The sequence below is a fragment of the Cricetulus griseus genome, chromosome 4 (genome assembly GCF_003668045.3).
Source record: "Cricetulus griseus strain 17A/GY chromosome 4, alternate assembly CriGri-PICRH-1.0, whole genome shotgun sequence".
Lineage (NCBI taxonomy): Eukaryota > Metazoa > Chordata > Mammalia > Rodentia > Cricetidae > Cricetulus > Cricetulus griseus.
Window position 1 is genome coordinate 184,093,021 of NC_048597.1, and position 15,396 is coordinate 184,108,416.

General features: G+C 44.2%; 1 protein-coding gene across 3 annotated transcripts in view; it reads left to right on the forward strand.

Annotated features, from left to right (window-relative positions):
• The first annotated feature begins 813 nt into the window (after positions 1-813).
• Nedd4 (NEDD4 E3 ubiquitin protein ligase) overlaps positions 814-15,396 on the forward strand; it is an 89,237-nt gene continuing 74,654 nt past the window's right edge. For 2 of the 3 annotated variants that reach the window (XM_027411182.2, XM_027411184.2), the window contains exons 1-3: positions 966-1,118; positions 7,373-7,537; positions 8,617-8,690. In XM_027411182.2, the coding sequence (XP_027266983.1) occupies positions 1,074-1,118; positions 7,373-7,537; positions 8,617-8,690 (284 nt within the window). In that variant the 5' untranslated portion in view covers positions 966-1,073. Of the gene's footprint in view, positions 1,119-7,372; positions 7,538-8,616; positions 8,691-15,396 lie in introns of all 3 variants that reach the window. The other variant, XM_027411183.2, reaches the window with a different exon arrangement.

A 15,396-nucleotide genomic window follows, 5' to 3' on the forward strand; every position in this document is an offset into this window, starting at 1 on the left:
TAGTAATCCAGAATCAGTTTAATCCTCTTGGGGAAAATCGAAATAGGATCAGTAAAAAGCCATTTATTTTATTTATTTCGTAGGTACGTGTGGAGGACAGAGAACAACTTGCATTCATGGAGTCGTTCTCTCATTCCTCCATGTGGCTGTGGGGCACTGGACTCCCGGATGTCAGGCTTGGTGACGAAGGAAGGGCCTTTACCTCCTCGCGGTCCCTGAAATCTGATTTTGGGAGTCTGTATTTCTGCAACATTTTGCAACTATAGAAATACAAAGAGATCATTTTGGCCTGTAATCTAGGCCCAGAAGGGTGAGTCAGAAGAAAGCTGAGTTGGAGGCTGGCCTGGGAGACACACCAGGCCTTCTCAAAACAGGAGTAGCGGCTCTCTTCCCACCCCCCACCCCTTTCTTCTCCTTTCAGCGTGGCTGAAGCTCAGCTAAGCACGTTTGGTTGGCTAACTGAGCCTGGTGGCTGGACTTGAAGCAGACTCCCCACCCCCACCCCCACCCCGGGTTTAGGCCTGCACATTCCCTCCCGGGTCCTAAGGTGGCTTCTGATCCCCGAGTGCTCGCTTTCAGATGTGGCTCTAGGCTGGGACTAAGCACGCCTCATCTCCCGGCTCTAAACACAGTGGGCCGAGTCGTGGCGGGCTCCCAGGGAGACCTGTTGTTGAGCAAAACCGCAAGGTAGTTTCTCTGCTGAAGAGCGACGTTCCTCGGGCCTCCCCACCCCCCGCTCCGGCCCAGGCGGGGGCTGAGGGCCTCAGCCGCCAACGTCCCCCCGCCTCCCCGCCCCGCCTGCGCGCGCGCCCCCGCCGCAGGCCCTGCCTGCCACGCGCGCTCCAGAGGAGCTCCTTGTTCCCGGAGTCCCGCCACGCTTGCTCCAACCCAGCCCCCCGCGCCCGGGCCCAGCCAGGGGCGCAGCCGCGGAGAGCGCGCCCCGCCCCTTCCCGCCGCGCGCCCCTGTACCCCGCGCGTTCCCGGGGTGGGCCTCAGCCGCAGCGCCGCCTCCTCCCCTTCCTCTCCCGCCGCTGCAGCCTGGGCGGGGCGGTGCGTCCAGCGTGAGCTCGGACATGGCAGCCGACGAGGCGGAGGTGCCGGGGCTCCAGGAGGACGAGGTGCGGGGCGGCTGCGGGACGCTCGGGGGGTCCATCGAGGCGTGGGGGAAAGAGGGTGATCCGGGCCGGGGCCCGTCCGCGCGCTTAGAGCGGGACACGCGGTGAGGGCGAGGTGGGGAGAGGCGCGCACGAGGCGGCTGCGGGCGCAGGTCCCCGCCTGCTCGCCCCACAGCTCAGGGCCATCGCCCTCCCTGGCGGCCTCCGGGGGCCCTGGCTGCGGCCTGGGCGCGCGCACCCTCCCGGGGAGGGCGATGGCCTGGGTGGGGCGACATCCCGGGCTTCAGCATCCCGCTCCTGCCGCAGCGGGAGCAGAAAGAACTTGGCGACTTTCCTACCATGGCTGCCCGAGAGGCCAGGGTGGGAACGGGGGGAGGTGGGATTCCTTCGACTCCGCGGCAAGTGTCTGATGTGGGAAGTTCACACCGTGTTTCGCGGCCTTTGTTAGGGTTTAGGAAAAAAAAAAAACGAAGGCCGAAGAAGTATAAATACTTTAAGGAACCCCCCTCCCCCCCACAGCTGTTGGCTTTGAAAACTGTAGTCCTAGGTTTTGAAGCAGGCAAAGCCGTCTGTTACAGTCGAACAACTTAATCGCGACTTTTGCCTCGCGCTCCCTGAAAGTGAGGCCCAGTTGAGGAGTGCTTCGATGGAGCTGGCGGTTGTCTCAAATGGGTGGGGCATTAAAGGCTTCGTAGTGGTTAACAGTGACCGTTTCAGATTGTGTGTGTGGTGTGTGTGTGCGCGCGCGCGTACGTGCGTGCGTGTGTGTGTGTGTGTGTGCGCGCGCGCGCGCGCGTGTGTGTGTTTGTGAGTCAAATCTGCGAGTTTCTTGTTACTTAATCTAACGGGCTCATGTACCTTTTATCAATATTGGGCCCAGTTAGCTGGAAATCCTCAACCCCCCAATTTCTATTCCTTTCTCAGGTACCTCCAAACACTATTTTAATGGTGCATTCTCTTAGCAAGTTTCCCCCTCCAATTTTCCCCACGTCCCCGAGAGCTTTTTGTTTATAAACAGTGGGCACCTTATTAATTAATGTAGAATAATTACTGAAGGGTATTTTGAGAACTTTTTTTGTGTTGCGGTTGGAACTTGATTTCTTAGGCGATCCTTTTATTTTTAACATGTGTGGACTGGAAGACATTTTAAGTGAAATAAGCCAGGCTTAGGGAGATAATGGGTACTTAAGATTTTTCTCATGGGAAATCTAAAGAGTTATTGTCATAAAAATTGTGAGTAGAGGGGCTGGAGAGAGATGTCTCAGTGATTTGGAGCACTTGTAAAGGACCAGAGTTAAGTACTCAGCACCCTTGGGGGGCAGCTCATAACTTATAAATTCCAGCTCCAGGATATTTGATCCCCTCTTCCTGCCTCTGTGGCACTTGAGCAAGTGCGGACACACACACACACACACACACACACACACACACACGATCTTTATTTAAAAAGTTTAGAGTAGATTGGTGATTACTGGAGGCAGAGAAGGGGGGAGGCAGACAAAGGCTGATAGACTGAGTCATACATAGTTGGGAGCAGCAAGTTCTGCTGGGCTATTAAATACATGGTGGGTTGAATGTTTGTACTTCAGAATGTTACAGGAGGGGCTGTAGAGATGGCTCACCAGTTAAGAGCAGTTGCTGCCTTTGTAGAGGACCTGGGTTTGGCTGCCAGCACCCACACAGTGGTTTACAACCATCTGAAATGATGCCCTATTCTGACCTCTGTGGAAGTCAGGCGTGGTGCATATGAATACATGGAACAAAGACACTCCTACACACAAAATAAATAAGTAAATCTTTAGAAGAAAATTTGGTGCTCAGATAATGCTCAGCCTGTGGTGATGGGCAATAGATGGTTCCAGATCCTTACTCCCCGGAAGCAGTCTTCAGCCTGCTCTAGCTAGGGGTGAGACAGTCTGACTAGTCCCCATTTTTGTTGTGTAGACCCAGTTAGAAGGAGACAATGCACTGCTGCTTAACCACCCCGTGTGGAGGATCTCAAGCTGGCATCCTACCCTGTCCTTGGGCTTTCTGTTGTTCCCTGAGGCTGCTCTCCCAGATTTCTTTTCTCACCTTCCAGCAGAGCCAGCTGATCACAGACTAAATATTGCTTAATTTATCTTTCCCCATCTCTCTTCTCCCTCTTGGCCCGTTATCTGTATTTCTGATTGTCTTTTTCATCTGCCCAGCTGAACTAGAGATCTGTGCAGCAGCTACTAGGTGCTCAGCAGCAACTGGAGCTAGGAACTCCACCTTTGTAGTTAAGGACTGTTAAAGTCTCATGATGGAGGACTAGACGTGTGTTCCATGACTCAAGTTTCCTTTCATCTTTTTGTGTCTACTTTGTGCACATTAAGGAAGAGGACGAGGTTAGAGGATAAAGACAGACATAGTGGTGAGCATCTTCCTTTGCGGTGGTAACTGGGTTATTAATATTTACTCAGCAGACGTTCATTAACTGTTCTGTGTGCACTGCCAAGCACCAGGGAGACGGGATAAAAGACTGCCAGCCTCCAAGGAGTTTGCTGTCTGGAGGGAAAGACAGAAATGGCTTGTTTTCTGGTTGTAGTTGGCAGCTCATCGATGTCATTTGGCGTTTATTTTCTGGTTTATCACAAAACTAAATGGGGGCTTGGAACACACACACCACACCAACACACACACACACACACACACACACACACACACCACACTTTATTTAAAGAAGGAAACATGGCAGCTTTGTCACCTTTTGAACTCACTAGTCTTGGAGTAGGCAACCCTCTGCTGTTGATTAAAAGTGGTTGGGCTGAGGGTGTGGCTTAGTGGGTGGAGTGTTTGGTTAGTGTGCTCGAAGCCATGGATTGGATCCCAGCACTGCATTTTAATCCCAGCACTGGAGGGACAGAGACAGGAGAATTTCTGTGAGTTTGAGGCCAGTATGGTCTATGTAGCAAGGTCCAGGACAGCCAGGGCTACACAGAGAGATCTTGTCTGGGGGGAGGGGAGGTTCCAAAGTCATCTAGTGGGCCATCATAGCACACACCTGTAATCCCAGCATTTGAGATGCTGAGGGCCAGAGGATCACCTGACTGTAAGACCAACCATACTGTGAGCTGCTGTCTCTGAAAGAATGAAATGGATTTGAACAAATTGAAACAAGGAGAAAAATGGATAGAAATGTCATGGAATGTAGAGAATTGTAGTTTCATTTTTCCTACAAAAAAAATTACAGTGTTGACTGGAGAGAAGGCTCAGGAGTTAAGAACACTTGCTGCTCCTATAGAAGACCTGAGTTCAGTTCCCAGCACTCTCACAGGGCAGCTCACAGTTGTCTGTAACTTGAGCCCCAGAGGACCCTGGTACCACCCTCTTCTGGCTTGCACTGGGACCCACACACAAACACACACATAAAATTAAAAACAATAAAAGTAAATCTAAACAAAAAGGAATGCCAGTGTCTGAGGCTAGAGATAAAAGTTGATTGGTTAAGTGCTGTCTAGCATGACTAGTTTATGGGGGTGATGCTGCACACCTGTAATCCAGGTATCTGGAAGTGGAGACAGGGTGATTACAAGTTCAGAATGCTCCTGGCTGCATCCTACAGGTAGGCATATACTCAACCAACTTAGCTACTTAGCTATGTCTCCAGCCCTGATTATTTCCTACTTAACTTCATAGGAATAGCCTGAAATTCTTGTGAATTTTTTTCTGAAATTTTAGAAATTAAGAGAGAGAGAGAGTGTGTGTGTGTGTGTGTGTGTGTGTGTGTGTGTGTGTGTGTGTGTGTCATGGTGCATGTATGGAAGACAATTTATGGGACTCAGTTCTCCCGCTATGTGGGTTCCAGGATGTGAACCCTAGTCAGGCTTGGCAGCAGGTATCTTGGAGCCATATTGCTGACTCCCATGAATAGGTTTTCTTTCTCAGTTTAGTATTGCCTGGATTTTTGTTTCTCTTTTTTTTTCCTTTTTTCTTTTTATTGTTTCAAGACAGAGTTTCTCTGTGTAGCCATGACTGTTTCTCTGTGTAGCCCTGACTGTTCTGGAACTCACTCTGTAGATCATGCTGGCACATCAAACTTAGAGCTCCTCCTGCCGCTGCCTCCTGAGTGCTGGGATCAAAGGTGTGCTACTGCTACTCAGTGAATTTTATTTCTTTTTCTTTTCTTATTTTTATTAAAATTATTATTTTTTAAGATTTATTTATTTATTATATATACAGCATTCTGCTTCCATGTATATCTGCACACCAGAAGAGGGCACCAGATCTCATCGCAGGTGGTTGTGGTTGCTGGGAATTGAACTCAGGACCTCTGGAAGAGCAGTCAGTGCTCTTAACCACTGAGCCATCACTCCAGCCCCTTGGTTTGGTTTTTTTGAGATGGGGGTTTCTCTTTGGAGGCTATCCTGGAACTCCCTCTGTAGACTAGGCTGGCCTCAAACTCATAGAGATCTGCCTGCCTCTGCCTCCCAAGTGCTGGGATTAAAGGCTATTTTGACTTTTTAAGACAAAGTTTCTCTGTGTAACAGTCCTGCTTGTCCTGGCACTCACTCTGTAAACCAGGCTGGCTTTGAACTCAGAACTCAGAGATCCACCTGCCTCTGCCTCTGTTCTGGGATTAAAAGTACCGGCCACCTCTGACCATCGAATTTTGTTTCTTATTTGTGTTGTATAAGTGACCAAGTGCCATCTTTAGCTTCTTGCTTTTACACTTTGAAATGAACTTTCAAATAATTTAAGACCACAAAAAAAATTCAAGTGGTTAGGGATTGTAATTGTGTTGGATTTATGTATGATTTTGGAGAAAATAGACAACTATTGTCAAATATCTTCACCCATAAGCACAGAGAATGTCCCTATTATTTCTCTTTTCTTCTTCAACAGTATTTTTAACCTTATTGACGTTAGTGTGTGTTTTTATTAATTTTATTTGTTTCTTGACAATTTTAAATAGTTTTTTTTTTTTTTTTGAGACTAGGTCTTACTGTGTAGCCCTGGCTGCCTTGGAACTCACTACGTAGACCATGCTGGCCTCAAACAGGGATTTATCTGCCTGCCTTTGCCTCTTGAGTGCTGGTATTAAAACCATGAACTAATATAGGGGGAAAACTCTTGATGAGGAATGATCTAGATTAGGTTGGCCTTTGGACAGATTCATAGGGGTTGTCTTCATTGTTTATTGATGTAAGAAGACACAGTCCATTGTGGGCGGCAGGCATCCCCTATAATTTACTCTCAAACAGCTTAGTGTCTTAGTTACTATCCTATTGCTGTGAAGAAATGCTGTGACCAAAGCAAGTTGGGGAGGAAAAGAATTTATTTGGTTTACAATTCCACATCACAGTCCATCGTTAAAGGAAGTAGCGCAGGAACTCAAACAGGACAGGAACCTGGAGGCAGGAGCTGATACAGAGGCCACTTACTGGCTTGCTCCCACATAGCTTGCTCAACCTGCCTTCTTGTAGCACCCAGGACCACCAGACTGGGATGACTCCACCCACAATAGACTGGGCCCTCCCATCATTCATTAATTAAGGAAATGCCTTGAAGGCTTCCCTACAGCCTGATCTTTTTCTCTATGAGGTTCCCTCTCTCAGATGACTATAGCTTGTGTCCAGTTGACATAAAACTAGCCAGCATTCATAGCAAATAAAAAGTTGGATGTGAATATGTCTGTGTGTACATAAATAAAAGAGAATGAACACAGTGTTACCAGGCTGTGGACCGATTTATGGAAGTATACATTATACCAAACTGTCCTACAGATTCCTGTGAGAGAGGAAAACTGACTAAGGGCAAGCAGGCAAGGCCAGGTTTACTCAGTTCGTGATCTTGACTGTGGATATGATAAGAGCAGCTGCTTGAGTTCCTGCCTTGATTTTTCCCTCCATGATGGAGTGAGGAATTTGTAAGCCAAATAAATTCCCTAAGTTGCTTTTTGTTGGGGGTATTTTTCCCAATAGCCAAAATTAATCTGTACCTACCCTTTTTTGATTTAAACTATTTCTAATCTAATAGGACAGTTAAGAGAGGGATGTAGCACATTCTTCTGTAGCCATGAACAAAGTCCACAGAGTGGTAGCATTGTGGTCGTCCCCTTTATTTATACTTGCACAGACTCACATCCAGCTTTTTATTTGCTAAGCCATTGGAGAAAAAGTTACAGAATTTGTGTCATTTCCTCCTCAATATTTTGCTATGTTATCTCTTTAGAAAGTATAATATTTTTATTAATTGGTTCAGAATTTCATACAATGTTTTCTTTATTTTTATGGGTATGGGAGCTTTGCCTGGATAAGCAAGAAGATGGTGTCGGATCTCCTGGAAGTGATGGTACAGACGGTTGTGAGCCACCATGCGGATGCTGGGAGTTGAACCCAGGTTCTCTGGAAGAGGATCACTTGCTCTTAACCACCGAGCCATGTCTCCATTCCCACAATGTATGTTTTTAAATTTTTATTTATGTGTGTGGGTGTTTTGTTTGTATGTATGTCTGTATACTGTGTGTGTTCCTGGTGTCATAGAGACCAGAAGAGGCTTCAGATTCTGGAACTGGAGTTAGAGATGGTTGTGAGCCACCATGTAGGTGCTGGGAATTGAACCCAGGTCCTCTAGAAGAGCAGCTAGTGCTCTTAACTGCTAAGCTTAACTGCTCAGCCTTCTCTATCCCCACCATTTCCTTTTTCTTCCTTTTTTTTTTTTTTTTTTTTAACCTGGAGATGACCTCATTATATGGTCCTGGCTAGCCTGGTCTCAAATTCACATTGATCTGCATAGTGCTCCCTCCAAGGGATTAAAGTGTAACAATATACCCAGCTAGCCATATACAGTGTATTTTGATCACATTCACCCCACTAATCTTCCCCCAGGTCCACTCAGATGATATGTCCTTCTTAAGACAAAGTTCTCCCATAAGATCTCACCTCACCATGATATGCAAAATAATTGGTATTTAACTCATTACAGTGTGGTGTACTATAAATAATTGCCCTTTTTTAGTAGTTATTACAAATGATTGTATGCTTTTGATTTTATGAACACAGCAATAGTGGTAATTTCATTAGTTACAATTTATCATTAGATTTTCTTATAAATAATGTTAAATTCTTTTTTAAATGATTTACTTATTATATATATAGCATTCTGTCAGCTTGTATGCTATATACCAGAAGGGGGCACCAGATCTCATGACAGATGGTTGTGAGCCACCATGTAGTTGCTGGGAATTGAACTCAGAATCTCTGGAAGAGCAGCCAGTGCTCTTAACCTCTGAGCCGTTTCCCCAGCCCTTAATGTTAAGTTCTTACTGAGTGTAGTAACTTTAGTTCTTTGCTTTTCTTTGTATGTGCTCAGCTGTATCTAAAAATAGTAATTTCTGTTTTTATTTTCTTTTATCTTTCAATCAGATTGATTGTTTTAAGATTTCTCTAATTTTAGTATTATTATTATTGTGTTAGATTGTTATTATATAGGATAACTCATAATTATATGAAAATAAACCAGAACTTTTGTATTTTAGGATAATACACGAGTTGTGAGAGTGAAAGTGATAGCTGGCATAGGCCTGGCCAAGAAAGATATCTTGGGAGCCAGGTAAGTATATGATGGGGTTGGGATTTTAAAACTTGGCATTTCTTAGTTTTTTTCTTGAACTTTGATTAAATGAAAATTTGAATGATAATATTAGCAAATTTTGATGCACAGCGAAATTATTCTTGGTATCTGAATTACTTACTGAATTTATAAAATTAAAGACAGTGATATAGATACATAGATAGATAGATTATTTATAAATTTCTGCTCCCAGAAATTTATAAAATTCTAATTCTCCAAGTCCTTTAGTGTATAACAACCATAATCTCTGGATACAATATAAAAAAAGTAGCTCTCTGAGCAGAGAATGAAGAGAGCAGGGCAACACTTGTGGGGATCCGTACTTGGAGAAAAGAAGTGTAGCGTGTTCCCAATTTTAGGAGTTAGTCTGAGCTGGGCCATGGTGCACTCAGGAGGCAGAGGCAGGCGGATCTCTGTGTGTTCAAGGACAGCCTGGTTTACAGAGCTACACAGAGAAACGCTGTAGCTCTAGGACAACCAGAGCTACACAGAGAAACCCTGTCTTAAAAAAGAAAAAACGAAAGGAATTAGCTTGAATCTACATAGAGTCACAAGGTGGAGCAGTGGTTGGTAGTCTCCACAGCCTGAAAATCTGGAGCAGTGGTATGCACCATGGTGGAGAAACGAGAAGAATGAATCTGAAGGAAGTATGGCCGTGGTGAGGATGCTGGAAGAAAAAAAGTTGGACTCTTAGCTGATGGCAAAAGATCTGAGCAGAGAGTCATTGCCTAACAGAGTTTGTGACCCTTGTCCAAAGAAGGTAGATAAACAGAGGAGAATAACAGAACCCAGAGTTTCTGTAGCTCAGCTTAGAGTGTCCATGGTACAACATGTAATCACCTGGTCTGTAAAGATCCAGGGAAGAGGAACACACTTTTAGACGATGAAGACTGTGAGTGGGCAGTGGTGGCACATGCCCTTGATCCCCCAGAAGCAGGGGATCTCTAAGTTCGAGGCCAGCCTGGTCTACAGAATGAGTTTCAGGTCAGCCAGAGACATACATAGAGAGACATTGTCTCAGGAAAAACCAGAAAATAAAAAAGGAAGGAAGGAATAAAAGTATGCTCATGGTTCATCAAAACATTAGAACTCTCAGGAAGTGGAGACCAAAATAAATAAATAATAAAATAAAGGGAAAATTCCACAGCTAAAATATAGTATTTGAAATTAAAATGCTTGGTGGTTGTGGTAGCAGAGTGTAGAGAAAAGATGAACTGAACTTACATCAAGAGGAATTATTTACCAATTAGAAGATGGCAGGTAAAAAGAAAGTCTGTCATAACTACACTCCAGAAAGAACGGAGAGCTAAATAATGAAATAAAACATGTTTACAGAATAAGTGTTCAAGCTGGTCAGTGGTACCGCTCCCTTTGATCCCACCACTTGGTAGGTAGAGGCAGGGGGATCTCTGAGTCCTGATCTATACAGTGGTTTCAGAACAGCCAGGGCTATACAGGGAAACCTTGTGTTGGGGGAAAAAAAGAATAAGTGAAATCAATGAAACACTAATTTCTATTATCGGAAACATTGTTCTGAAGAGATGGCTCAGCAGATAGGAGCCTGTACTGCTCTTACAGAAGACCATTCCCAATGAGTTGCCTATGGCCAACTCCAGGGGATCTGATGCCCCCTTCTGGCCTCCACAGGCACTGTACTTACATACACACACATAACAAATCTTTTTAAAGAAGAAATGTTAAAGCAAGTTGCTCCTGGTGAAGAGAATTGATGCCAGATGGACGCACAGACCCTCAGGAAGGAAAAGAACACCAGAAACAATAAACGCCTGGAATCTACAGATACTTCTTTTAATTAAAAATTTTATTTGTGTGTGGGTGTTTTGTCTTTGTGTATATATGTGTGCCTGATGCCCACAGAGGTCAGAGAGGGTGTTGAATCTCCTGTAACTGGAGCTATAGATGGTTTTGAACTGCCATGTTTGTGCTCAGAATCACACCTGGGTCCCTTGCAAGAGCAGCAAGTGCTTTTAACCTTATACAGGGCCCATTGGAGTCATAGTTCACAACCTTGTCTTATGGATTCATATTATAAAGCGCATACTGTGGCAGTTACAGCATAAAGGACAGGGGTGTGTACATTGTATGAGGTCTGCTGTGAACCTATATGGAAGAATGGTATAATAGCATAGGTAAAGCGAGTAATTAAGGGTATATAATAGAAACCATAAATAAGCCATCCACAGTAATGCAAAGAATTACAGGTTTTGTAAAAGCAGAAATTTTGTTTCTGTCTTTTTTTGGTTTTGGTTTTTGTTTTGAGACAGGGTTTCTTTGGCTCTCCTGGAACTTGCTCTGTAAGCCAGGCTGCCCTAGAACTCAGAGATCTACCTGCCTCTGCCTCCTGAGTGCTGGGATTAAAGTTGTATATTACCATGCCTGGCTGTGAAAGCAAAAATTTATATATGAAGTTCTTGAAAAATATTAAAAAGCCAGTACAAAACAAATTAGAATTTTTTGTTTGTTTTTTGTTTTGAAAGGGGCTGGGCAAGGGAAGAAAAATATGAGTTGTAGACTTTCATCTAGTCATGTCAGTAATTACATGAAACAAACATAAAATAGAGGGTATTACAATAAATTAGAAAGTAAGACTCATTAGACCTGGTGTCCCAGTCCTATAATTCTAGCACTCAGGAGGATTGTGAGTTCTAGGCCAGCCTGAGCTACATGGTGACACATTCAGAAATCTAGGGTTGGAGTGGTCTGTGTTGAATCCCTGGTAGTGAGGGATGTATGGGGGTTGGGGCGGGGTCCTGCCATCACTAGAGGTTGTGCTGACAATATTTAAGGGACTGAAGAGGCTGCTCAGGGTTTTAGTTCTAGAGGACTGGATTTTGGTTTTCAGCACCTGTATCTGCTGGCTCACAACGATCTACAACTCTAGCTGCAGGAGAGCCACTGCCCTCTTCTGGCTTCTGCAGACATTGCATGCATAAATAATGAAGCAACTCTTCAAAGAAAGATAAGCTTAAAATACAGTGACACAGTTAAGTTGGGAAAAATGGTTTCAAAATTGGTATGATAAAGATTAAAGTGAATACATTAAAATCTGATGAAATGAGGATTCAACATGAAACTATTTCCAAATATTTCACAATCGTAATAAAATCATCAGGAATGTTAATAGTTAGAAATGGGGTGTATGCCTATCAGTAGAACTTGGAGATGTATGGCTCAAAATTTGACAGAATTAAAGGGAAAATGGAAAATTCTATAATAATGGATAAAAGCACTCATGCTTTTTTCAGAACTGTTAAGACGGACACTTTAATAAACTTCACATCAGGGGGCTGGAGAGATGGCTCAGTGGTTAAGAGCACTGGCTGCTGAACACCTGAGTTCAATTCCCAGCAACCACACAGTAGCTTATAATCATCTATAGTGAGATCTGATGCCCTCTTCTGGCTTAAAGGTGAATACTCATACGCATAAAATAAATAAATCTTTTTTTAAAAAATCAAACGCGGCTGGAGGGAGAAGGCACCACAGATAAGAGTGCTTCCTGCTTTTGCAGAGAACCCAAGTTCGTATCCCAGCTCCTGTGTCTGGTAGATCACAGCTGCCTGTACTCCAGTCCCAGAGATATCCAAAGCCTCTGGCCTCTGCAGGCACCACTACTCATGTGCACAGACCCCCACACATAATTTTTAAAAATCTTTAAAACAAATTTATAAAGTATTACAAATAATTTTGGCCTAAAGGATATATTCTAATGGCTGCAAACCAAACATTCTGGACTGTAAAATAGATGTTCAAATGTACACAGCACATTGACAGTCACAGACCATGTGAGGATTGTGTATCTCTTGCTGTCTGATGACGTTGACCACAGCTTGGTGTCTCGACTGAGCATGTGTTTATTATCTCACAGTCTGTGAGTCAGACACCCCTGGAGTCTTTAGTTTGACTCACTGCTTCAGGGTCTTACAAAGTGGCTGTTATGTGTTTGTTTCTAATTCAGTCGTGAGGTCTCTCAGGGGATGTCTATAAACTCTAGACCTATCCTCATGCTCTGGGCATTTCACTGTGTCGTCATCAGAGTGTCTTTGTGGTCCTTCATCCTGTTGTAGAACCTCATGCCACCAGATGTGCTTCAGGAAGTTTACATGTCTTGGCCAATGTCCTGTGACTCTTGTCTGATCTGTGTCCAGGTTATTCTCACCCAGGGGCCTGTCTCCAGGGGAGAAGTTAGGTTCAGGGTGTCATGCAGGTAAACACAGAGGAGACAACTCAACAAAATCACAGAAACACTTTAAAACTACGTAGTTCTCAGAAGAGTGAAATACCCTTCACCGGCAAGAGACAACTGGGGAGACCCTAGTAGTATGTATGTTAGCGTATGTGGGTGAGGGCATTGCAGGCTGAGAACTTTGGAGTTCAGTGTGTAACCCATGTTATCAGGGAGTTGTAACTGATTAGAGTTTAGAACAAGCTACTGTGGGTTTTGTGGTGTCATGCTGTCCCTGAGAAGTCTCTATGATGTTCCTACATATTCCATCCTGAGTGCAGATTCAGTGGGAGCTCAACTGTGATGTGTGATTACCTAGGAAGTAAGTATATAAATCAGCTACACTGAGGAAAGGGAAAGAAATAGAAGACCGTTAACATTAAAGGTGTGTGCTTCCACGCCTAGCAATTTTTATAGGTTTTATTTGACATTATATAGTTTGTTGTAAAAACTATGGATGAGATTAGAAAGGGAAATGTAGAGAACAGGAGGTTAGTTGAATACCTTAGGGAATAGAGGTGTGAAATTTGCTGACAATAGAAAAGGGGCTTAAGAAAGACAGAGGGATGGCTGAGGACATAGGTACAAATGTGCAAAGCCCTGGGTTTGATCCATAGCACCACATGAACTGGATGAGGTGCCTGTTTGGTTTGGTTTTTGTTTTTCTTTTCCTCTTGTAGACCAGGCTGATCTCGAACTCTGCCTGCCTCTGCCTCCAGAGTGCTGAGATTAAAGGCGTGCGCCACCACCGCCCGGCTGTGATGCACGCCTGTAATCCCAACATTTGACATGGAGATGTTAGGGCCATCTGGGCTACGTGGTAACCTGTCAATAAGAGAGAAGGAGAAAAGAGGAATTTAGGGGTAAGATCCCAGAGTATTTCAAAGCGTTTTCACAATAGATCTGAGGACAGAGACATAAACTATTCTTAGTGGTCCTAAAGAGCCGTGGGAATGAAGGGAGGGAGAAAGAGAGGTCACTGCTTTGGCTGAGTGTTGTTTTCAGTGGAGCAGGTGCTGTAGTCTCAGCCCTCTCCCTACAGTGTAGTCCTTACAACTTGGAGAAAAGGTTAATAGCTGGCCCTGATCCACAAAAGCTGCTTTGAACAGTCTTTGATGTGGAGTAGTTGATGTGTAAGTGTTATTGCCAAGCATAATTTACAGTTTCTCTTGTAAAGTTTAACTGAGAAAGGAAGAAAAAAACGTGTTCCACTCTGCTTGAAGGAGGGGAGTCAGGAATAGAGGCGTTTCAAAACACAGTGATATACCTAGAAAAACTAGGTCAAAGGGAAAGCTGGAGGATAAAGGAGTTGGTGAAATGCCCTGATTTGGGGCCTCTGAGGTGGAGAGCACTGGACAAGTGGATCAGTTCCACACAGGAGGAGAGAAGGAAGGAGGGTGGGTCCTAATTAGTGCCAGTGTGTTGGGAGTGGGCTTTGTAAATTAAAGTATGAAAGTGTAGGAGGAAACAAGGGAGGTGGTAGTGAGAAGGGTCAGTACTAGCTCTGAGATACATAAGAGAAAGTGGCTGAGTAAGTTTTTGTGCTCTTTAAAGCCCAAGTGTCACAGATTGTCCTCTTCCATGTCTCCCTTTAGTAAGCTTTCTGGGACTGGAGAGGGCTCAGCAGTTCAGAGCACTTACTGGTCTTGCAGAGAGCCTCAATTTACTTCCCAGTACCTATGTTAGGTAGCTTTGTAACTCTAGGTCCAGGGGACCCACACTTGTACACAAACACACACATATGAGTAAAAAATAAACTGAGCCTTAAAAGAAACTAGAAGGGCTTCTATAACATGTAATTTTATTTGTTTTTGAGACAGGGTCTAATCATGTAACCCTGACTAGCTTCAAGAGCTGCTTGCCTCTGCCTCCTGAGTTCTAGGACTAAAAGGTGTGCCCCACCATGCTTGGAAAGATGTGATCATTTTTAACTTCAGTTTATCTTATTTTAATGTAAAGATTTAATTTAGTCTGAAGATTTAACATTTTAAGATTTACTTATGTTCACTTATGTATATGTACATGAATTGATGTGCACCACGTGTGTTCAGGTCATTGCTATGGAACAAGGTTTACAACATGAGATGGTTTGAAAAGAACTGTGGTCTTGAAAAGCTAGTTTTACAGCCCCTGAATTAGCCACCGATTTATCTAAAAAGTTTGTAAGGCACCAGAACTATGGGTAAGAGGTCTGCACTATAAGTCTTTGCCTGTTTTACTAACGTGGTACTTAAGTGCTTTTTTTTTTTTTTTTTTTTGTTTTTCCAGACAGTGGTTCTCTGTGTAGCTTTGGAGCCTATCCTGGCACTCCCTCTGGAGACCAGGCTGGCCTCGAACTCACAGAGATCATCTGCCTCTGCCTCCCGAGTGCTGGATTAAAGGCGTGCGCCACCAACGCCCGGCCTGGTACTTAAGCTTTTTAAACAAAATCTGTTTCTG